At 34.4% G+C, this 24,754-nt stretch overlaps 1 protein-coding gene across 2 annotated transcripts in view; it reads left to right on the top strand.

Moving 5' to 3' along the window:
* The first annotated feature begins 465 nt into the window (after nt 1–465).
* Nucleotides 466–24,754, top strand: part of LOC126814461 (tetraspanin-5) — a 55,263-nt gene continuing 30,974 nt past the window's right edge. For both annotated transcript variants that reach the window (XM_050539607.2, XM_050539606.2), the window contains exons 1-4: nt 466–667; nt 1,824–2,024; nt 19,022–19,195; nt 19,461–19,598. In XM_050539607.2, coding sequence (XP_050395564.1) covers nt 587–667; nt 1,824–2,024; nt 19,022–19,195; nt 19,461–19,598 — 594 coding nt within the window. In that variant the 5' untranslated portion in view covers nt 466–586. The remainder of the gene's footprint in view (nt 668–1,823; nt 2,025–19,021; nt 19,196–19,460; nt 19,599–24,754) is intronic.

The following is a 24,754-nucleotide window of genomic DNA, read 5'->3' on the forward strand; positions in this document are numbered from 1 at the left end:
TTTTATAGTTATTGGTTGTTATTTTGGAGTTATTGGGTGTTACTGGGCCGTTATTGGGTGTTATTGGGCAGTTATTGGGTGTTATTGGGTAATTCGACGCGCCGCCTTGGGCCTAATTTAGTAATTACAAATATTCGATTTTATCATCATTCAATTTTAGAAAATTCTTTGGCATCCATTTTATAATTCCATTAATTCTCAAGTTGCAGTTTTGACAAATTGAAAGAGGATGGACAATTGAATAAGGTGTAAAAGAAATCCTGATGAACTGTCTCGACCAACGCAGTCCTCGAACACGGGACCTCTAGGTTAGCTACTCTAGCCAACGTCCTACTCACTGAGTCATCGTGGCTCTCTTACTACTTATTAGTTTTAAATAGATATTCAGAAATTATTTATTTTTGCTATTTCGTTTCGTGTCTATGTCGCCGGTGACAAGAATCTGTATTGACTGTCTCGCAAAGCTGTGCGGCAACCTCTCAAATAAAGAAACACAACTCACTGAAAAGTATGATTGTTTATGTAGAGCACCTTGTCCGGGTTAAATAATATTACCGGTATTTGAAGTTCGGTTTTTGAACTAAACATGAGTTGCCTTAGTTCGGAAAGTACTTATGTTAGTCCTGTGGTGAAATGGCTTGTGTTTTTCTTCAATTTCATATTTTGGGTAAGTAGGCCTAAAGTAAATGAAATCCTTTTCGTTTTCTATCCTCAGTGACCCGTGTGCGTGTACATAACGTCAATAAGGATAGTGTACATAACAACTATTTGCATCTCTTAAGACTTATGTCATTAACTTAAGAAAAGTCCTTGTTAGTGTAGCAAGAATGTAGCCAAAATATATGGTGTGTTGTGTAATTGTTTGTATATCTTGGAACACCTGTTCTGTCCTGTGGTGTCTGGACATTCCTACTGACTTGGTAGTGACTAGTGGGGAATTAATTCTCATTGGCTTACTGATAGGTAGTTTATGGCTATGGATTCCAGGGGGTGGAGCGGATGGCAGGTTCAATGACAGATATTATTATACTGTCACATAAAGGATGTACCCCACTGAAGTTCTTAATTCATCGAAAGATGTTAATCGAATTAACACAAGAATTTCAAGTGTCTATTGTAATTGAGTCTAGTTTTTGTCATTCAGTTTCAAGTTCATCTAATTATTTTCATTGGCTACGATTTTGGACTGACAAAACTGTGAACTGCACCTAGAAAGTTATTTTAAAAAAAGATACCTCCCCGCATACAAACTGTGATTTGATGATATATTTGGACTAAAAACATATTCAAACTAATTAATCTATCAAAAATTTGCTTCAAATCCCTCTCAAAAAAACTTAATATTCGCGAGGAGATACCCCTTTTTTTCAGAATATAATTTGTCATTACTCACTGTCCATTTACCATACATGTTGAGGCCTAAGTAAATTCTTGGATTATTTTCTGCCAACTTCTTTTTCCGACATTTAATTGCAGAGTCAGTTATACATGTAGCCTACATTTACACCCCTCAATGTTCCCAAAACCGCTTAACCATTCGATCAAGAAATAACAACCACTCGCTAAGTCAGGTACCTTACAGCTGCTGGTTATCATTTGCATTTTGTGGTCATGAATATCTAATTTTTCACTGCTTTTTCTGACCGCAAATGTAATTCAGATAAATTTTTAACTTTTATCAATGGTACCGGTACTGTAGACATACTCTGGACTTGGATTCAGTTTTCTTAAACATTCATTACTTCGAATATGGTAAAACATAGAACAGTTACTATTCTCTTGTTTAATTAAGTGTATTGATTGTGAATCATGTATGATTTCAGATGGCAGGAGCGGGAATGGTTGGTATTGGTATTTGGGCATTTGTAGAGAAGAATAAATTTTATCATCAGGAAATACAGTCAATATATGATGTTATGTTTGATTTATCTGTGGTATTTCTAGTACTAGGTGTGGTTATTTTTATACTTGGATTCTCAGGATGTATAGGAGCTCTAAGAGAAAATACATATCTTTTAAAATTTGTAAGTATTAATGGAAAATAATTATTTTTGCATCCAGTTTGGCCAAATTCTAAATGCTCATGTTCTGCAAACGTGACAGAGAATCAAATCACAAAAAGATTTTTGTTATACACCCACATTGGAATGTGGTCGTATATTGTCATGCCTCTGTCCATCTGTCGGTCCATCATCCACAATTGCTTGTGGACACTCTAGAAGCTAAAGTTAATATCCGATTGACTTGAAATTTATACACAGTGTTTAAGATCATGAGACTAAGAATCCTATTGATTTTCACAGATTTCTGATAATTACTGCCAGAGTTATGGGCCTTTATCTTTTTTGAAAAATCTTGTGGACACTCTAAAGCAGTGTTTCTGATAGCTTCAGGTTAAAAATACCGGTCCACTCGTAATTTTACCAGTCTGATGAAAACAAAATTTTACCGCTAGTCAATCTTGTAAATGTATTCAAATAAAGAAACACTTCAATGAAACATATTGTGAAAATAAGTCAGGCGGATCTCGTCATGGATTGTATAGTGAATCTCGGGATTCGCAAGTCTTTGACGCTCCATATGAATTCCAGGTAGATATTAAATATAATAATTGGATCATACATTTGATGGTTTCACAGACCAGTTGTTAGTTCAATTTAAATCTTCACTGAATAAAATCCACTGATAGAACACCCGAATACTCCGAGAAACAGTCATTTATAATATATTTTACATTCAGTTGTTTCTGTTTTGACTCTAATTTCAAATCTGCTATGTCCAGCGAAATACGGCATGAATCTGAACCGAATGCCAAGTTCTAGCATCGGGTTATTCCAGTCTATTGCGCATGCTCCCCAGATAAGATATGGCGTCCCTGTTTGACATGAGTTGTGGAATATGTCTACGTTCGTTCTTTCTGGTCATTTGTTACAAGCACTATGGTACACAATTCGTGTACCAATAAAATGTTTATTTTGTCTTAAATATTAGATATCAGAAGCCTACCTTTTCTCGGTAAGATCACAACATCAATGTTGATTTGAATTGACAAATAATTCGTGTTGTCAACATGTAAGACTTTGGATGATATTTAGTTAGAGACTTAGCTACTTTAAATACTGTTTAACGTTATGATTTTTTACTTTTACACATGCTGACAGAAGCTCTTGATCTCTTTGAAAAATCTTGTGACTGCTCTAGAGGCTAAAGTAAATATCTGATTGACTTTAAATTGATACACAGTGTTTAAGGCCATGAGACCAAGAATCCTATTGATTTTCACCGATTTCTGATATATACTGCCAGAGTTATGGCCCTTGATCACTTTGAAAAATCTTGTGGATGCTCTAGAGGCTAAAGTCAATATCCGATTGACTTTAAATTGATACAGTGTTTAAGGTCGTGAGACGAAAAAGCCTTTTGATTTCCACCGATTTCCGATAATTACTGCCAGAGTTATGGCCCTTGATCACTTTGAAACATCTTGTGGACGCCTTAGACTCTATAGTTAATATCCGATTGACTTTAACTTTATACACAGTGTTTAAGGTCTTGAGATGAACAAGTATATTGATTTTCAATGAATTTTTATGACTTGATCAGCTAAATCCATGATATTAAAAGTTTCTTATATACTAAACTTTAGCATGGGGCAGAACTTTATAAAAACCAAACAAATTCTAATGGTTTTCAGATAATTACTTAATGAGTTGTTACTCTTAATCAGATTTTAATGTATTATAAATGTTTCATTACCGAAAAAAGTAAAAATATGCGACAACTCTTGTTGACTGCCCGGACGATATAGCTGCTGTGGGCATGTGTTTCGTTGCCTGGCAACCTATCTTTTTAGCTTGTGGTCCTTCTGAAGGTCACAATTATTATTCGATTTAAAAAAAACGTTTGATTATATCATTGTTACGTCGTAATGAATGTTGAGTTCGAATTTCATGAAAATCGAACCAAAGCCGGACAAAATGGCCGTCGCTTGTACGCGAATAGTGTAAAAATATGGTATATCAAGGTTAAGGACCCTGTAGAGGTCACAATTTTAATCCGATTTTGACGAAACTTGAAATGCATGTTTATAACCCAAAGATCTTGGTTCCTTTCGATATTTGCGCATATCGGATCGTAACTTTCTGAATTATGGCCCCTGATTGTACGAAAAATCTCCTTTTTATACACCCACATAGAAATGTGGTCGTATATTGCCGTCGCCCCCGTCCGTCCGCCTGTTGGTCCGTCCATCTGTCTGTCCGTCCATCTGTCCGTCGTCCACAATTTCTTGTGAACACTCTACAGACTACATTTATCATCTGATTGTTTTGAAATTGATATATGTTGTTTGCATTAGTGAGATGAAGAAGCCTATTTAATTTCAATAACTTCCGTTAATTTCTTCTGGAGTTATGGCCCTTGTTTCACTTTGTTGCACCTTGTGAACGCTCTAACAACAAAAGTTATCAACCGATCTGTATGAAATTTATATGCATCATTTTCATTTAAATTAATAAAACAAAGAATCCTATTGAATTGCAGCAATTTCCGTTAATTACATCTAGAATTATGGCCCTTGTTTAACTTTGTTGACTCTTGTGAACGCTTGAACGACAAAAGTTATCACCTAATCTGTATGAAATTCATATGCATCATTTAAATTAGTGAAATGAAGAAGCCTATTGAATGTCAGCAATTTCCATTAATTACTTCTAGAGTTATGGGGGGGGGGGGTGGCTGAATGGTTAGCACGTGCGTGCTGTATCATAAAGTCTGTCATTGAGTCAACTGGCGTGGTTTCGAATCCCCGGTTGTACATGACAAGGAGTAGGGTAGCCTGTCCAACTTCGTGGGCTTTCTCCGGGTCCTCCGGTTTCCTCCCACTGCTAAAGACCCCTACGCGCAAGTGAATTATGGAAATAAAATTGAACCATATGTTAGTCCCGAAATGACCTGGTTTGTGTCGAGTGGACGTTAAACTCCATTTCTCTCTCTCTCTCTCTCTCTCTAGAGTTATGACCCTTATTAAGTTATTTTACTTTGTTGAACCTTGTGAACGTTCGAACGACAAAAGTTATCATCCCTCTGTATGAAATTTATGCATTATTTGAATTAGTAAAACGAAAAAGCCTGTTCAATTTCAACAATTTCAGTAGATTACTTACAGAGTTACATGTACGGCCCTTGTTTTAGTTTTTAGAACCTTGTGAACCCTCAAACGACAAAAATTATAATGTCATCTGTATGAAAATGTCTATTAAATTCCCCTAATTACCTACAAAAGAATAAATATGCGACAACCTATCTTTTCGCTTGTGGTCCCTCTGAAGGTCACGATTATTATCTGATTTCAAAAAACGTTTGATTATATCACCGTAATGAAGGTTGAGTTCGAATTTCGTGAAAATCGGACCAAAACTGCCATACAAAATGGCCGCCCGTTGTACGCAAATAGTGTAAACATCTGATATATCAAGGTTTTGGACCCTCTGGAGGTCACAATTTTGTGCTGATTTTGATGGAACTTGAAATGCAAGTTTATAACCCAAAGATCTTGGTTGCTTTCGATATTTGTGCATATTGGATTAAAACTTTATGAATTATGGACCCTGATTGTACGAAAAATTGCATTTTTAGCTTGTGGACACTCTAGAGGTCACAATTTTGATCCGATTTTGATGAAACTTAAAATGTATGTTTATAACCAAAAGATCATAATCCAGAAAGTTATGGTCTGAAATGCGCAACTGAGATTTTTGGAATATAAAGATATGTTTTAAGTTTCATCAAAATTGGATAAAAATTGTAACCTCTAGAGGGTCCATAACCTTTGAATTACATACTTATATACAATTTGCATACAAAGAGGCCATTTTGTCAGCAGTTTCATTTTGATTTTCTCAAAATTCCAATTCAACCTTCATTATGGTGGAATAGTGATCTGAACAATTTTATCGAGAAAAAAATTGTGACCTCTAGAGAATCCACAAGCTACATGTAAAGATAGGTTGCCAGGCAACGAAACATACGCCCACAGCAGCTAAATCGTCCGGGCAGTCAACAAGTGTTGTCGCATATTTTTACTTCTTTCGGTAATGAAACATTTATAATACACTCATGAAGTAATTATCAGAAAACCATTAGAATTTGTTTGGTTTTTAATATCATAGATTTAGCTGTTCAAGTCATAAAAAATTCATTGAAAATCAATATACTTGTTCGTCTCAAGCTCTTAAACTCTGTGTATCAATCTGAAGTCAATCGGATGATAATTTTAGCCTCTAGAGCGTCACAAGATTTTTCAAAGTGATCAAGGGCCATAACTGTGACAGTAATTATCGAAAATCACTGAAAATGAATAGACTTCTTTGTCTCATGACCTTAAACACTGTGTATAAATTTAAAGTCAACCGGATATTGACTTTGGCCTCTAGAGCGTCCACAAGATTTTTCAAAGTGATCAAGGGCCATAACTCTGGCAGTAAATATCGAAAATCACTGAAAATGAATAGACTTCATCTCATGACCCTAAACACTGTGTATAAATTTAAAGTCAATCGGATATTAACTTTAGCCTTTAGAGTGTCCAAAAGATTTTTCAAAGTGATCAAGGGCCATAACTCTGGCAGTACTTATTGGAAATCGCTGAAAATCAATAGGCTTCTTCGTCTCATGACCATAAACACTGTGTATAAATTTAACGTCAATTGGATATTAACTTTGACCTCTTGAGCGTCCACAAGATTTTTTGAAGTGATCAAGATGGCGACTGGAGAAAGTCGTTTTCATCAGCGCTCCGCCTAAAGTTTCAAAACCCCAGAAATACTGCAACGTAATCAAATAAATGAATATAAAGTGAATGTAATGTATTAACCAGTGTGTATTCTTACGAAAAGGATGTATATTTAGTGACCTTTTGTTGGATTTTGTAACACTTTAAGAATGGATATCGATGAATTGGATCAAGAAACTACTCAGGTGAACACCATCTCAGGTGATGTGGAAAGTCCTTTGTTTGACGTTGTTAAAATAAACTCTATAGTCGACAAGGCAGTGAAAGCGGCTGTAAATGAACTTAAAATTGGTCTTACTGCAATCATCAACGAACGACTATCGAAAATAGAAGAAAGAGTAACAGAAGTTGAAATGACCCTTGTAAACGTAGGCAGCGATGTTGATAGCTTCCATGAACGATTCGAGAAGATTGAATCCAGTATAAAAATTAACGACGAAGAGGTAATGTTACTTAAAAATAAAATTAACAATCTTGAACAATATACTCGTAAATCGCATCTAAGAGTTTTTGGCGTCAAGGAGACCGCTGGAGAGAGTTGCATAGAGCTAGTCAACAAAATAATTAAAGAACGATTAAAGATTGATCAGCCGATATCCATAGATGCCGCTCATAGAGTCGGACCCAAATCGAAAACAAACCAGGCTGTTGTAGGACAAGTGCATCCAACACAAATACATCATAGAGGCATCATTGTGCGTTTTATGAGACGCGATGAAAGACAACTAGTGCTGTCTAATAGGAAAAAACTAAAACAATCTGGCATATCTATATCAGAAGACATGACACAAGTCAATGTGAAACTTCTAGCAGCTGTACAAAAACACCCCCTTGTGAAATCAGCGTGGTTTTCAAATGGTAAGGTTCGAGCAGAGGGTCATAATGGCAAAACTTGCCGTGTTGAATTATACCCTGATATGGATGATCAACTTATAAAGTATTTATCTGACTGAAGAAATCTGAATGTGTAATCTGATAAATATATGCGAAAATCCGATTGTGTTTCTCAAAAGATAATATGTATACAGATATCTTCTTCCACAGTCGATAAACTTAACATCAAACACAGTTCAACTGCAGAACACACTTCGATGTCAATAATTGGCCACCATACTTTTTGTCGTCTTCTCGCTTGTTTGAAGTACATGTAAAATCCATGGTAGTTATGATAGATGTGCGAATACTGTTATAAAAATGTATGTCGCTGTGTCCTCAAGCACTAAACAATACAGATGATGTGTTCCACCCCTTTATCTCATTTCCTTGTTATCTTATAATGGTGTTTATAGATTAGATCCTGGATATAAAGTATTTATTACATAATCGTATTTATATAACATAGCTCAACCTATATATTCTTATAAAATATTGTTACAAATGTAAAGCACAAATTATTTATAACTGGAAGTATGCTGACATACATTTGTCTTTAAGATAACTATCCCCATTTCTTTCCTTGTTCACAACAAGTGGATTTAATGAGTAAAATTGTATAGTAGCAGACATATTTCTTTTTTTTTTTTTTTTTTTTTTCTGAAAGAGCTCTAAAATATATATGATAAATCTAATCTGTAAAATTTCAAAGAGCATATTTCAAACACACTTTATCATACATATACGAACATATACTTCTAGCTAAATTTGTTCACATTTAAATAATTCTGTGCATATACATAAGTATATTGTATATTCATAAACCTTCTACCTCCTTTATATGTGCCTTTGTATACCTTACATCATTCCACCTAAACTGATGAGAGAGCACACTTGAGTTTGGGACAAACCTGTTTTCTAATGTACATCATGAAAACCTTGTAAAATTGTTTGATAAGATAAGTATAATCTTAAATCCAGGTTAAAAATGTTAATCAATCAATCAAAGCATCGTATACTGGCCATTGTAGTATAATTTAAAATGTACAGCCACTGAAGCTCGCAAATTGGCCCTTCCAACTTTGGATGTATGTAGTACCAGCTTGTCTCCCTAAATTGCTATCAACTTTCGATTTTCGGCTCCACTTCGTTTAAAGATATATGAATTTAGACGCAACGTCATGTGTAGCACCCGATAGCTTTTAAAAAGGAAAGATAACGCTGTATCCATCAAAATTTGATTTGTAAACAATTCCAATGAAAGTCCAAAACAGTCCCTTGCTCTTTCGCTACACGTGCTCACTCCGTGACCTCTATCACCGTCAAAATTACCGTTATAACGTTGTTTTAACTTAAAACCAACAGCAAAATCCCACACCCGAAAAAGTAGCACAAAAAGTATAATTGCTGTGACATGATATAGGTAACACTATCTTGTAAATAAACCCAGATATCCGAATATTATAACTATTATCACCATCAACATTATTCTATTATATGCATTTATAAATAATATACAATATATAATGTCTTGATATATTAAGCAGTATTATAATCCGATTAACTATCTTTACCCTGATCTCCCCACACCCTGACCGCCCCCCCCCCCCCACACACACCCTGACCCCCCCCCATCCTGACCACACCTTGAGATATATTAGTTACATATCCCATGAACGTGACCATTACTCGCTTTGTCACTTACAAAAGCTTTACTATCTGTTGACACTAACTTAGTCCATCCTATCAATATCAATTTTCACCCTTATATTGATCAATAGTTGCTTTCTGTTTAAAGTACTCCATATGTCTGTTGTGACCCCCCTACACCCTTGTAAATATTTGTTAACATTTTTTGTCTTGTACCTTTATTTTGTATATTTTTCTTCTAAATGTAAAACACATTGTATACTTTTGATCACATTTTTCCTGGAGGTAATACATCCCTTGGTAAAGTTTTATTTCATCTTAACTTATTGTCATCGTATTATTGATTATTTCTTATATTATTATCGGTGTCGATGCCAGGCCTACATCACACATTGTAAATTTATATTATCTGCAGGAAATACAACTATGTCGATAACCAGTTATTTTAATCCAAACACTATCACTTAATATTTAAATATATAACGCTAAACGATATAGTTTGTACTTCTTACAGATACTTAATAACTTTTAGTCTTACGAAGACCTGCTTATCTTTTAATATTAAACTTTTAACATTGTGCGGGGATATCCACCCAAATCCGGGACCTGATAAATTTTCGATTCTGCATTTAAATGTGCGAAGCATTAAACACAAAATTGACGAAATAACGGTAGAATTAAAAGATTTCGATATACTAACTTTTTCTGAGACATGGCTAAATAATAACACACCTTTAGATATTTTGAGCATACACGGTTATCATCGACCCGTATTATTGAATCGCGAAGACGGTAGGGGTGGCGGGGTTGCAATTTATATTAAATCAAACCTATATTTTAAACCACGTTATGAACTTATCATTAAAAAACTCGAGGCGATTTGGGTAGAGGTGCATTTCAGAAACAAAAAGTTTTTAATAGGTTCATTTTATCGTCAACCTTCAGCTTCCATTGATTATTGGGACCTCGTAGAAGAAAGTTTTAATGCAACTCGTGATTTTGTTGACTATAATATTATTATTTTAGGAGATTTTAACGTTGATTTTCTTGCTATTAAAAATAGCAGACTACATAATCTGATAAACACTTTTAACTTCTCTCAAGTTGTAAAACACCCAACACGTGTTCAGCCGAACTCTAAATCATTGATCGACCTTGCTATCGTGAGTTGTCCTGATTACGTGAGTAGTGTTGATGTGAGGGATTCTGGCTTAAGTGACCATAGCCCGATAGTTTTACATTTCAATTTTAACAAGCTAAAACCCCATTGTTTTAATAGGACCATTTGGAATTACAAGAATATGAACGTTATAGGGCTAAACGAATTTATAAATAACTTTGACTGGGATAGTACTTTTAACTCTATTGCTTGTCCACATGAATTAACTTTAAATGTTTCAAAAATTTTATTAAGTGGTATTAAATCATTTGTTCCAAATAAGGTTATAGTATGTCGACCCAAGGATCCCTTATGGATAAATGCGCATCTTAGAAAACTGATAAGGCAAAGAAATAGAATTCATAAAAAGGCTAAACTTTCAAACGATTCGAACCATTGGTACTTATTTAGACAAAAACGAAATTTAGTAACAAACGAAATCCGAAAATCCAAAAAAGCCTACTTAGATAAAATTGATAGATTAATAGACGAAAATAACTTTAATGAATCAAAATGGTGGTCTTTGATAAAAAACGTTTCTTTAAATAATGGAAATTCTGAATACAAACTACCGCCACTTAAATCGAAAGATACTGTCTATTTCGAAAATGTTGATAAGGCAAATCTCATGAACGATTACTTTGTATCCCAGTCAGTAACAGACTCTAAATCGTCCAATGATCTCCCTTTTGTTACAACGTACAACACGATTATAAACGACCTCTCTGTAAATCCATATGACGTTAAACTTACACTACTCTCTCTAAAAATGAAAACATCCTGTGGTCCTGACAACATCAATAATATTATTCTGAAAACCGTAGCCAATTCTTTTAGTAATCCCCTATCCAAACTTTTTAACATTTTAATAGAAAATTGTATTTTCCCAAACTGCTGGAAAGAAGCTAATATAGTTCCGATATATAAGAAAGGCGATATTCATGATTGTTCTAATTATAGGCCTATATCTCTTCTCAGCTCGATTGGAAAAGTATTTGAAAAAATTGTATACAAACATATTTTTAATTTTACTCTACGCCACAATCTTATAACCCCTTTACAGTCGGGCTTTCAACCAAATAATTCTTCCGTTTACCAATTGATTGAAATGTATGATTATATATGTAGAGCCATCGACAATGGACATGAAGTCAAATCCATCTTTTTTGATATAAGTAAAGCATTTGATCGTGTTTGGCACGAGGGCATTTTGCATAAACTAAATTCGGTAGGTATCAGAAATAATACTCTAAAATTAATCGAAAATTATTTATCTAATCGAAAACAAAAGGTGCTAATTGGTGGCCAGAGTTCTTCTCTTCAAAATATTACCTCTGGGGTACCCCAGGGTTCCATTTTAGGTCCGTTACTATTCCTTATTTACATAAATGATATTGTAAATGACATTGAATCTAATATACGCTTGTTCGCTGACGACACTTCTCTTTTTTTAATAATAAATAACCCTAAAGATGCACAAGCCATTCTAAATAGAGATATTGAAAAGATATTTCAATGGTCAATTAAATGGAAGGTGGATTTTAACCCATCAAAAACTGTAAGTTTAACCTTTTCAAGAAAATTATCACCCTCAATCTTTAAATTATCGCTAAACAACTCAGATATAAACGATGAAATAAGCCATAAACATTTAGGCCTTCTTTTCAGTAAGTCGTGTAACTGGGATATGCATATAGATTACCTTACGTCGAAAATAAGCAAACTGATAAATTATCTGCGAAGTTTTAAATACCGTCTAAAACGAAAAACATTAGAAACTATATATAAGTCATTCATTCTTCCAATTTTCGATTATGCAGATTGTGTATGGAATAACTGTTCTAAAGACAAATCAACCCAACTTGAAAAACTCCAACTCAACGCCTTGCGTACTATAACCGGTCTTCCACGTGGTACCTCTCATAATATACTTTATACGGAAACCGGAATATGCCAGCTTCAACTAAGACGCTATCAACATAAAATGATACTTTTCTACAAAATTTTAAATGGACTAGTTCCTAAATATCTAACCGATATAATCCCACCTCTTGTATCCGCCGACCAACCCTACCGTCTTCGTAACTCAAACCAAATTAAGCAAATAAACTGTAGAACATTACTATACCAGAATTCTTTTTTTCCTTCCTCTGTTAAACAGTGGAATGATCTAAGTCATCAAATAAAAAATTCCAAAACTATTTCTGAATTCAAAACTAAATTAAAATCAGGCATGCGCTTAATCGAAACAAATGCTCACTACTATATAGGCGAAAGACATCTACAGATAATACATTGTAAACTACGAAACTCAAAGAGCGACTTAAACCTTCATAAGTGTTTGATGCACATATCGGAAAATCCCTCATGTTTTTGTGGTCAAGGTGTCGAAGACTGTGAACATTATTTCTTACACTGTCCACTATACAATTCTCAGCGAAAAATCACAATAAATAAATTAGGTTTTGATCATAGGAATATTCAAACAATACTTTTTGGAAACACCGCTATTTCTTTTGATGAAAATTCTTTAATCGTTGAAATCGTACATAATTTTATCAAACTAACTAAACGCTTTAAAACTGCCTAGATCATTACTGAAATTCCCCACCCCCTCCAGTTAGCAGATGAACTCATAAAATTCATAAAACTTGATGAACTAATTTTGGGCCTCGGCATCGTCATCGTCTTATTGAATATCTATCGTTATAATCTACTTGTATATGTACTGTTTATTTCCTTTCTAAGGGATCTTTACCTTCTTTACCTTCTTTTCCTTCACCTTCTGCACTCTGTAAAATATGTTAATCAAATACATCCAGTCGTCCACTTCTGAATGATCACTATTTATGGAAGCGATTTTACATAAGCAGCAATGCTTGTTATTGTATCCATATATTGTATGTTAAATATATCTGTGATTCACTAAGAAATAAAAAAATATTGTTTAAACCAACTCTGGCAGTAATTACTGCCAGAGTTCTGGCTCTTGATCATTTCAAAATATCTTGTGGATGCTCTAGAGGCTAAAGTTATCATCTGATTGACTTCAGATTGATACAAAGAGTTTAAGGTCTTGAGACGAACAAGTATATTAATTTTCAGTGAATTTTGATAACTTGAACAGCTAAATCCATGATATATAATGTTTCGTATTCTAAACGTTAGCATGGGGCAAAACTTTATAAAACACAATTAAATTCTAATGATTTTCTGATAATTACTTAATGAGTTGTTGCTCCTAATCAGATTTTAGTGTATTATAAATGTTTCATTACCGAAAGAAAGTAAAATATGCGACAACTCTTGTTGACTTCCCGGACGATTCAGCTGCTGTGGGCGTATGTTTCGTTACCTGGCGTATCTTTATCCAATTTTGATGAAACTTAAAATATAGGTCTCCCAAAGATCTCAGTTCCTTTCGATATTGGCATATATCGGACAATAACTTATTATAAATGTTTCATTACCGAAAGAAAGTAAAATATGCGACAACTCTTGTTGACTTCCCGGACGATTCAGCTGCTGTGGGCGTATGTTTCGTTACCTGGCGTATCTTTATCCAATTTTGATGAAACTTAAAATATAGGTCTCCCAAAGATCTCAGTTCCTTTCGATATTGGCATATATCGGACAATAACTTCATGAATTATGTTTGAAAAATCATGTTTTTAGTTGTGGACCCTATAGAGGACACAATTTTCATCTGATTTTCATCTATCTCTTGCGAAATGTTGGCATATCCTGCCTGGCAGCCGCTGGTTATATTCTAACTATAAATGGATAAGCTCAAGTGTTGACATCAAAACATATACTATACAGGATTATCACCAGAGACATTTACATAAATAAACAATAATGGATTTAAATACTTAAAGGGCACATAAGATGGACAAGGAAACACTTCGGTACGTGTAGCCAAAGGTTACTATATGCACTTTACAACGGGTGGTATGTATAGACAGTGATATATTATACAGATAGTGATATATTGTACAGACAGTGATATATTGTATAGATAATGTATATAGTATGTGTAGTGCCTGTGACGTCACCAGTCAATCAACCGGAATAAGGTTGTAATTGAATATTTGAAAACCGTTTATAAAATCCCTTATTTACAACATTCCTCCACTTTTTGTTGGCACTTGGTCACGGATAAGGGTACAAGGGAAATCTTACAACACTTCAGGGAAGATCATACAGGGACCAAACATCTTGTTAAAATCAGTATGTACAGATATTCCATGAGCAGTATGTACAGGGTAAAATCTCCATTAAAACTAAATGCTAGCTACAGGGTAAAACCTCCAATAAAACTGAACACTATCTATCTACACAGTAAAATCATCTAAACTCCTGGTGGAGATTACAGATAGTCGTATCAGACTCTCCATCCGGATTGAAAACATGCCATGCTTGCCCAGTCAATTAACCAGGCTAGCTCGAACTGATTCATCAACTGCAAGTCTGTCATCTTCTAACACCAATGCAGCAATAACAAGATACATGAAGGGTTTGGTAATGTTTGGTGGACTCAGCCCCAAAGACCATTCTGCTGACGAGTACAGTTTTAACTCTGAATCTGAGGGATTTGCCCTCGAAGGTTAGCGGGAGATTTTTTCCATTCACTGTTGCTTATTCCATTATTGGTATAACTGGGGACCATGTACATGTAAAGACCAGTCATCTCCGTCCCATCCAACACCATGGGAACGTTGATACTCCATCGAACCGTTACAGACTTCTTGTGTACTGTCACTGGTGCAGAACTCAAATCGGCATGAGACGTCTCAATATTTGTAACACCAAATTTGTCTCATATGGACATCAAATTTGGTAGCAGAATCTGGAGCCATCACATGTTTAATAAACTCGGAATTAGCAAGATTTGAACCTTGTTGTAAACAAATAAAGCAGTTAAAGTCGTTTACAGCACTAGTACAGGTTTTCTTTGAAATCTTTGCTTCAGAAGAGGGTATGCAAATAAGAATCGCTTCCCCAACCGAAAGGACATAATTCCACGGGTTCGCCATGCATTTATTCTTTTCCAAGAAAGAGCCTTCGATGAATATAGTAACACCAGATAGCCAATAACCAGAGATCGGCTTACAACCGATCCCTTTTAGTCGAACTGCTTTGCCTAGTTCCACCTCCTCCACCCCATTCAAAAAGGAAGTTGAAACCAAGAAAACCATAGCACCGATATTAATCATTGTATCAATTTGCTTCCAAAGAAACTAGACTAGTAGAATTAACCTTACCCCAAACGGATCCCTTCGAACAGGAAGAACTCTGTAATCGTCAATTGGGCTTTCTGTTCTTAAGACTGGTTGAACACCCTCACAGCCAGTCGACTGAAGTTTAAAGGATTGTTTCTGTCCATAGAAATTGATTGCCACTGTGCGTGTTGACCCGCGGCGGCACCACCTGGTGAACCCTAAGAACTCAAAGCAGCTTACATGAAGGAGAGTGGGGACGTGAACAAGATGGTGACCTGAGATGGATGGATATAAGTGTTGGGAGAGGGAGACTGGCTACAATCGCCTGGATTGTGATACCCCCGATTGGGCACTGATAAGCTGAATCTGGAAAAGAGATGTAGGGGTGTACATGTATTTTGTTGATAGAACTGCATGTCGAAACGCAGAATACTCTTTTGGATATCGAACATTGTTGGCCTGTCAGCAACACCACAAACTTCAGAGGTTGGTACTGTCTTCATCTGAAAGGAAACTTGACGCTGTTGCATGGGAATAGGTTTGACTCCAAATATTGCCTTTGAATTAGCCAGAGAACCTTTCATGTAGGTGACAGTTCGATGCAAGGTGGACGAGGACTTCTCCATTGCCAGACGAGTCACTTCCTTTTCTCTACAACCACACAGAAAGGCTTCTGTTGCAATCTGATTCTCAGAGTTCCTTCCTAGAGACATCAGGGGCTTCTGTTTGGTTAAAGCGACGACGCAGCTCCCTGACCAGTGATGAATGCTGGGGAGGGATACCTATTTTGGTGTTGTATCTCAGGGTGCTACCGTGCAGATAATCCACCATACGAGAAAACTTCTTTCTCTCGCTCCAATGTTGTCGGTGCGCCAAACGTTCAAATTGGGTATGAAACACTAGCCAACTGAATGTATCATCCCCCGAAAACCTGACCATCTCTGGTGAGCCTGAGCTGAGACCCCTTTTCCGATTGTGATTTTCCTCGTCATGGGAAGACAAGTCATCATCCAAAGTGGTCTTAGTTACCACCTCAGATGACGAAGAAGATGTGGACATTTCACGACGGCAACTCTTCACCCTGTCTATGAAAGTATTGGCGCGAACATGTGGCACTGATAGAGAATTGGTACAATACCTGTCATCACAACCTGGCTTAGAACCTGGTGCTTGCTGAGAATTAACATCTGACATCAAGGGATCGGAAGCGAGGGCACAGGGAAGTCTTTCCTGTCGACAAGTAGAAGGCATTGGATTTTTATCCGAATCTGGAATTTTAGTATGATAACCATCAGCAGGGACCGAAGACTGAACATTACTCCTAAAGTGATTGAATAAAGATTTTCCATATGTTCATGGCGCAAAATGCATATGTCAGCAGTTCAAAATATATATTTTAGTTTTACAATTTGCAATTTTCATTGATCGACAATACCATTGCCACAATGTTAAAATACAGAGTACTCTTTTCAATAACACAAAATACAGTATAATAGTTATTTTGCACATTACATTTCTCCATTCTGCATTTTGCATAATAGACAAATGCATAATAGAACTTAGCATATTAGAACGTATACCATAATACATATACCAATATACATAATATTATGTGTCATCTATTTATTTTGGGATTTTGGCAGGGGACATCGGCCTCACTGTTGGCTTGTTTTTTCATAGATGATGTTGGCAGGGAATGGTCAGAAAGTTTGGGCCGTTTTTCTTGAATGACAGTTTTCACCCATTTCTAGGATGATGAAAAGCATAATGCAAAATAGATTTTGATCTGTAAAGAAAAACCTTTTAGTTTTTCAGGGTTGTCACAATTATTCACTGTGGTAACAATTGCATGCTCTGTGACAAATTTACATGTAGTTCCAAATACTGGAGGGAGGCTGACATTGTTTAGTAGCATAGAATCCTGTAATGTTACTGTCCTAAGAAATTATCATTCTAAAAAGCATGCAGAAGGAGTGTTGTAGCACCATGGGTCTTTCATCAGACGTGGAGAGCGGACGTTGTCAAACCGGTCGCCACATCCTATGTACGACCCATGCATCTTTTTTTACTATATATTTTAGTAGCCTTGTGATCGTCTAGTATTTGTCTCTGGTTGTCTTTGCTTCCCCTTCACATTGTACGACCCATGCATCTTTTCTTACTATATATTTTAGTAGCCTTGTGATCGTCTAGTATTTGTCTCTGGTTGTCTTTGCTTCCCCTTCACATTGTGTATTTTCTTCTTACTGTTTTCTTAAGACGTTTATTTTACCAGGAATAACAATGCAACAGTTCGTTTTTACATTTTATATATCATAGCTGCTGACATATAGTACAATGCATAATAGAATAAAGTCATTCTCTCAAACCTCATCTAGCCAGACTCACTGGACGAGTCTGCTGATAGAAATTGCTACATCTTTTCCCTTCTGGAATCAAGCTGCTGTCTAGGAACTCAGATGGTAATCTCTCCGGTATGCAATGACATCTGCCTTAAAAGTTTGCCATGATTTCTTTTATGGGACATATGGACATTACACACAGAATAGCCTGATCATGACCTTGAACCTGTGCAGTTACTGATATGATTGGTTACTTTAAGCCAAATGATGCAATTAATAAATTTCCAATCACATGTATTTTGTTGACACATAATAGAACCAGCTATGTTTTGGTTCTATAACTCTTTTTATGTGTCAATCTGTCACTTAATATTTTTAGTGCATATTAAGTACAATTGGCCAAAGACATTAAAGATACATTATGGGAGATTCGGTAACGAGTTGGCAGTTCTCACTATAATAGTTAAAAACTAGATAATGTAAAGGCAATTTGGTGAAAATTTCATTCAAATTGATCCACTATGAACCGAGAACTAAGTGACTGAAATTCCCATAAGCCTCGGTCATCATTACTAAAGTCAGTACGATAAACAGCATAGTCTCGATTATCCATTTAATCGTTTAATCGGGAAGGAAAGTTATGCAGTAAATCGGCTTACAATCCACTAAAGATCGCAGGCTGATTATGGCCTGGATAGGTTAATTAATGTCTAATAAATAATGTGGATAAGATTTCAGACCTAAAGAAAGACCTGAAATAGGCAGATTTAGCTCTTGCATAATGTATGTTTAATTAATGAAATATAATACCACCATTAATTATAAGAGCAAAAATTCTAGCAATATTTCTACAGTGTATCCACCAATAAAAAAGGCCCAGATGATCTCTCTTCTGGCACACTTGTCATTAAAAGTTATCAAAGGTCAATTATTTTGGAATATGTTTTATAGTACTTCTAACAAAATGTAATTTTATTTTCAGTTTTATATTGTCATGATTTTAATATTTGTGGCTGAGATCACATTAGGTGTTATTGCCTTTGTTTTCCGTGACAAAGCTAAACAGACTATAACGGATACATTTCAAGAAAATTTTATACCCCGTTATGAAGATGATCCAGATGCTAAAAGTTTTATTGACTGGATTCAAGAAAATGTAAGAAAGAAGAGTTTTTTTCTGATCAAAAAATACTTCTAGGAACTGACAACTGACATGACTATGAGTATGACAACATGTAAACCTATAAAAGTTGTTAAATGGTTCTAAAAAGTTGATAGTATTCTTAAAAACATTTCAAAATATTATTTAACAATGTCTTCTACTCTGGCCTAGTCGAAACATCGCTCAGTAATAAGGAGTAATTGTATTCCATAGAATTGTGACCTGTATGATTTATTTTAATTACGATTTTTTATTTTAGATTCACTGTTGTGGTGTAACATCCAATGGTTATAAAGACTGGAATCAGAATATGTATTTTAATTGCACAACAACAAATTTAAGTAAATTGAGTTGTGCCACACCTTACTCCTGTTGTCGTAAACAAGACACAATTAGAGTAAGTAATAATTAGTCACTAGTTTAAAGTGAGAGTAGAAATCTTTATGTGGTTCAAATAAACTTTATTAATCAAATTTACTAATCAATGGATATCTTTCATCACTGACCAATCCCAATAATGAAATATTTGCCAGGCTACTGTTTATATTTGGTTGGTTATGCACCTTAAATGACTTTTTGACAGAATAGTTTAATGTCCAAGTCTTGACTATGTTGACATGTAAACATATTCATGGCATAATAGCATGTCACTGTCAGCAAACAATCAGTAACTGATATTTACAAATTCCAAACTGAGTTTGAATATTTCTTATGAAATCTTGTCAAAACTTGATGATTTGTTGGTTTATATATTGTTTTAAAAATGTGAATAAGATAAAACTAGTTTTAACACACTTAGCATGTATTGGAATGTGAATGAGATGGATTGTTTTATCTTCTAATCTATATATTTAATAGAGCACAACTTCATAAAATATTAAGTGAGTTCAACCAGTATTCATTTGATAAATTTATGATGTTTTTTTATTTCATAGATCAGTTTATAAAATATCAGTTTTAGATGTTTTAAAATGGATCTTTGTATTTTATTTGTTTTCAAAATAGAACGATTGCTGTTGATTTATAATAACGAACCATGTCAGGTCTTCGCATGGAATTGGCAAATGGTATATTTATATGACATAAACTTATTAAATCTTACATACCTCCATATTCCCCAAATCTATTTTAAAAATAATGTTTATTTACACAAAGTGACTTTATAGAGAGATAAGGAATGAACAATGTTTGCAAGGTTAAACTGTTAGAATTGCTCAATTAAAATGCGTATGTTCAACAATAAGTGTATGAATGACTTGGTGATCATTATATACATGGTTAATCTGAAACATACATAGCATCAAATTTGAAAACTTAGGTCTAACTTAAATCACAGATAAAAGGTATCGAATGGCTTCAGATACAACCAGTTTTTTTCACTGAATTATATTTGGGAGTGTCCATTTAAAGGAGTATTATGGGAGATTAGATAAAGAGTTGGCAGTTCTCACTATAATAGTTCAAAATAGTTAACGTAAATATAATATGCTAAAACTTTCAGTCAAATTGCTCCACTTTGAACCGAGATATTAGCGATTGAATTTTAGGCCTAGCCTCGATCATCATTACTTAAGTCAGTACAATATAAATAAAGTCTTGATTATCCATTTGAACATTTAATTATTTTTTAAAAAATGTATTCCAGTCCGCTAAATATTGTAGGCTAGCGATGACATCGTGATTGAATTATGGTCCGGATACGTTAATTAATGTCTTATTAATAATTTAGACAACATTTCAGTCCTAAAGAAAAACCTGCAATAGGCAGATTTAGATCTTGCATAATGTATGTTTAAGCTTTTAAGTGTTAAATTGAGTAGGGTCATGGACCTTTTTTTTTTAAAAAATCAAAACCCAGAAATTTTACAATTTTTGTCAAATTTTTTTGGGCATTCGGTGATATTTTGTATGCAGCTTTATAAAAATATGAATTAGTCTTATATTGTTGTATTCTGGTATTAATATTAACATTTTTATTATCAATATAAATAAACTTGATATTCCACTGTTAAAGTAAGATGCTTGACAACAATATTTGGCATATTGCCAGCACATTTTATTGTAGCCACACACTGCAAGTTCAGTATACATATTATTTAATTTATTTCAAGATCACATAAGGTGAAAAATCTTAATTGTGTGTACTTATAGCCAATGGTTACTATATATCCATTTTACGGCAAAGATCAAACCAATCTGATTAAAATTAATTCAGCTATTAAGGTTTATAGATCCGAAAGCCCAAAAAGGTTTTCAAATATTCAATTACAAGTGTGTATTTGTCGGTTCAATTAACATGTGACTGGATCAATCATAATCACCGAATTATCGTCTTGCGTTGTTATATTTTAAGACATTTGTGATTGGAATATTTTAGATTGAATTTAAAATGCTGTATCATACCGTAGATACATTAAATTTATACACAGTGTTTAAGGTCATGAGACGAAGAAGCCTATTGATTTTCAGTAATTTCCGATAATTACTGCCAGAGTTATGGCCCTTGATCACTTCAAAATATCTTGTGGACGCTCTAGAGGCTAAAGTTAATATCCGATTGACTTTAAATTTATACACAGTGTTTACGGGATAGCTGAATTAATTTCAATCAGATTGAAAATTAACTTGCCGTAAAGTGCATATAGTAACCATTAGCTACACGTACGGAAAAGTTTCCTTGCACATCCTTCAAATGCTAATATCTTCACTCAGAATGGGACGAAAAAACCGAGGTCCCGTGTACACATTGGCATGCACGTAAAAGATCCCTTGACAGTTGGAATTCGATATAAGAGTAGGCCGTAGTGCCGCTGTCCAGGCAAAATTTCCCTCATAGCACACTGTATGGTGTTTGCTCGTCTTCACTAGCCCATTTCATTTCATTTTTATACGCTCACATTAAAATGTGGTCGTATATTGTCGTCGCCCCCGTCCGTCCGTCGGTCCGTAAATTTATATACAGTGTTTAAGGCCATGAGACGAAAAAGCCTATTGATTTTCAGCGATTTCCGATATTTACTGCCAGAGTTATGGCCCTTGATCACTTCAAAAAATCTTGTGGACGCTCTAGAGGCTAAAGTTAATATCCAATTGACTTTAAATTTATACACAGTGTTTGAGGTCATGAGATGAAGAAGTCTATTCATTTTCAGCTATTTTCGATAATTACTGCCAGAGTTATGGCCCTTGATCACTTCAAAAAATCTTGTGGACTCTCTAGAGGTTAAAGTTAATATCCGATTGACTTTAAATTTATGCACAGTGTTTAAGGTCACGAGATGAAGAATCCTATTGATTTTCAGCGATTTCTGATAATTTTTGCCAAAAATCTTGAGGAAGCTCTAGAGGCTAAAGTTAATATCCGATTGATTTTAAATTTATACACAGTGTTTAAGGTCTTGAGACGAACAAGTATATTGATTTTCAATGAATCTTTATGGCTTGAACAGCTAAATCCATGATGTTAAAAGTTTCGTATACTAAACGATAGCATGGGGCAGAACTTTATAAAAACCGAACAAATTCTAATGGTTTTATGATAATTACTTAATGAGTTGTTACTCTTAATCAGATTTTAATGTATTATAAATGTTTCATTACAGAAAAAAGTAAAAATATGCGACAACTCTTGTTGACTGCCCGGACGATATAGCTGCTGTGGGCGTATGTTTCGTTGCCTGGCAACCTATCTTTACATAATGTATCTTTAAACAATGTAAAATATGATTACTTTCATAGTTAGGCAATTGGAATATTAGTCAATGAAATGAAAGCTTTGATGTACACATACCATATTTTTGGTGGGGGTGAATTTTTCCCTAAGAAGTAATTACTTATCTTATAGTATACCATACTCTACATTGACTACAGTCCTACTCTATAAGTCTAAAACCAATGGGCAATCATTTTTCTCAGCTGAATTAACAGAACCAGAACCACCTAAGCGTTAATTTGATAAACCAATACATTTTTCTTTAAAAAATTTCAAATATGGTTTCTATATGCCCACATTTTTTTAGTGTGGTCATACATTGTCATTACCATTACCTGTCCATCTGTCATTCACTTTTCGTGTTAGCACAATATAGGCTTCAATAATCTATGTCATTTTGAAATTGACAGGGTTGTCTATTGCATTAAAGTGAAGAATCCTATTGAGTTTTTATAGTCCACATTCATAATGTGGACGTATATTGCCGTCGCCCCTGTCTTTGTGTGTGTATGTGTTGCCTATCACAGAGTAAAAATACACAGAGTGGCGACTAGCATTACGGCCCATAGAAACACAGCGACGTGCAATGCATCTTAGGAATTGTCTGTAATAAACACACACTGACAGTTTGCTCAACGACGTTACGATATCTATATCGATGAAATAAATATCTTTAATTTTGTAGTTTTATAGTATTTTCGGTAACAAAACTACCGAGAATTATCACATACAATCATACGTTAGTTGTGTGTGTTTTTCGGGAATTTATAAAACATGATTCATATTTTTAAAACATGCATAGATAAAGCGTGGTACAGCCCAGAATTTTTAATGAAGTGAGAGACAGCATTTGTGATGGTTTATGAATTGGTCTATAAGGCTGTAAATTATTGTGGATTTTAAAAAGTTTTTATTAACTTTAAAACTAATCCACCAAATACTTGTTGTTTCGATTCCTAGATTTGAAATGTAATTTCCATACACCTTAAAATGGACCATTTGAAAATGTCAAAGTGACACGCCCTTTTTTTGATAAGACCTATTTTACTCAAAATCACAACATGATTTACCTTTGTCTTCTAGAGCTTAAGTCTGTGTGATTTTCTTATTTATGTTATGTTAATAAAGTAAGCTTTCATTAAAATATAAAAAAAATAATTTAAGAATATTAAAATCGAATTTCAAATAGGCATATAACGTTTTCCAATAAACAGATTTGAGCCGTTGGTTGTTTTCCAAGATAAAATACCTTTGGCTCCAACGTTGACTCACTGTGTGCTTTTATGATTTTTGTTCTATTAATTGATGTAGGCTTTCATTTTTTAAAAAAACAAAATAATTAATGATATTAAAATTCTATTTGAAATAGGCCTATAACATTTTTCAATAAACATTATTTGAGTTGATTGGTTTCTCTTTTTACAAACAAGTATAAACCAAAAACAACTTTAGAATGAATACTTTGCATATTGCTCTGGGTGTCATGTAATGTTTTGACAGCCTTTATAGGCCCCATAATACTATGAAATTATCCATTTTACACTACTGCACAAGAATATATAGAGGATATTTGTCGTTGTAGAGTGAATAACATATTTTATTTCATCGAGAAGCAAGAAAACTTATATTTTCAGGAATGCGTAGCATGAGTGAAAATATAAACGTTTTCTTGCTTTGAGATGAAATAAAATATGTTATTCACGACAAAACGACAAATGTTCTATTTATTTTATGATTTTACAATCATTTTATGTAAAAACAACATGGACTACTTTAGCAAGTGGAATAACACTTTTATTTCACTGATAAAACGCGGTATTCCACTACTGATCATAAAATAA

This window comes from Patella vulgata, chromosome 3, assembly GCF_932274485.2.
Source record: "Patella vulgata chromosome 3, xgPatVulg1.2, whole genome shotgun sequence".
NCBI lineage: Eukaryota > Metazoa > Mollusca > Gastropoda > Patellidae > Patella > Patella vulgata.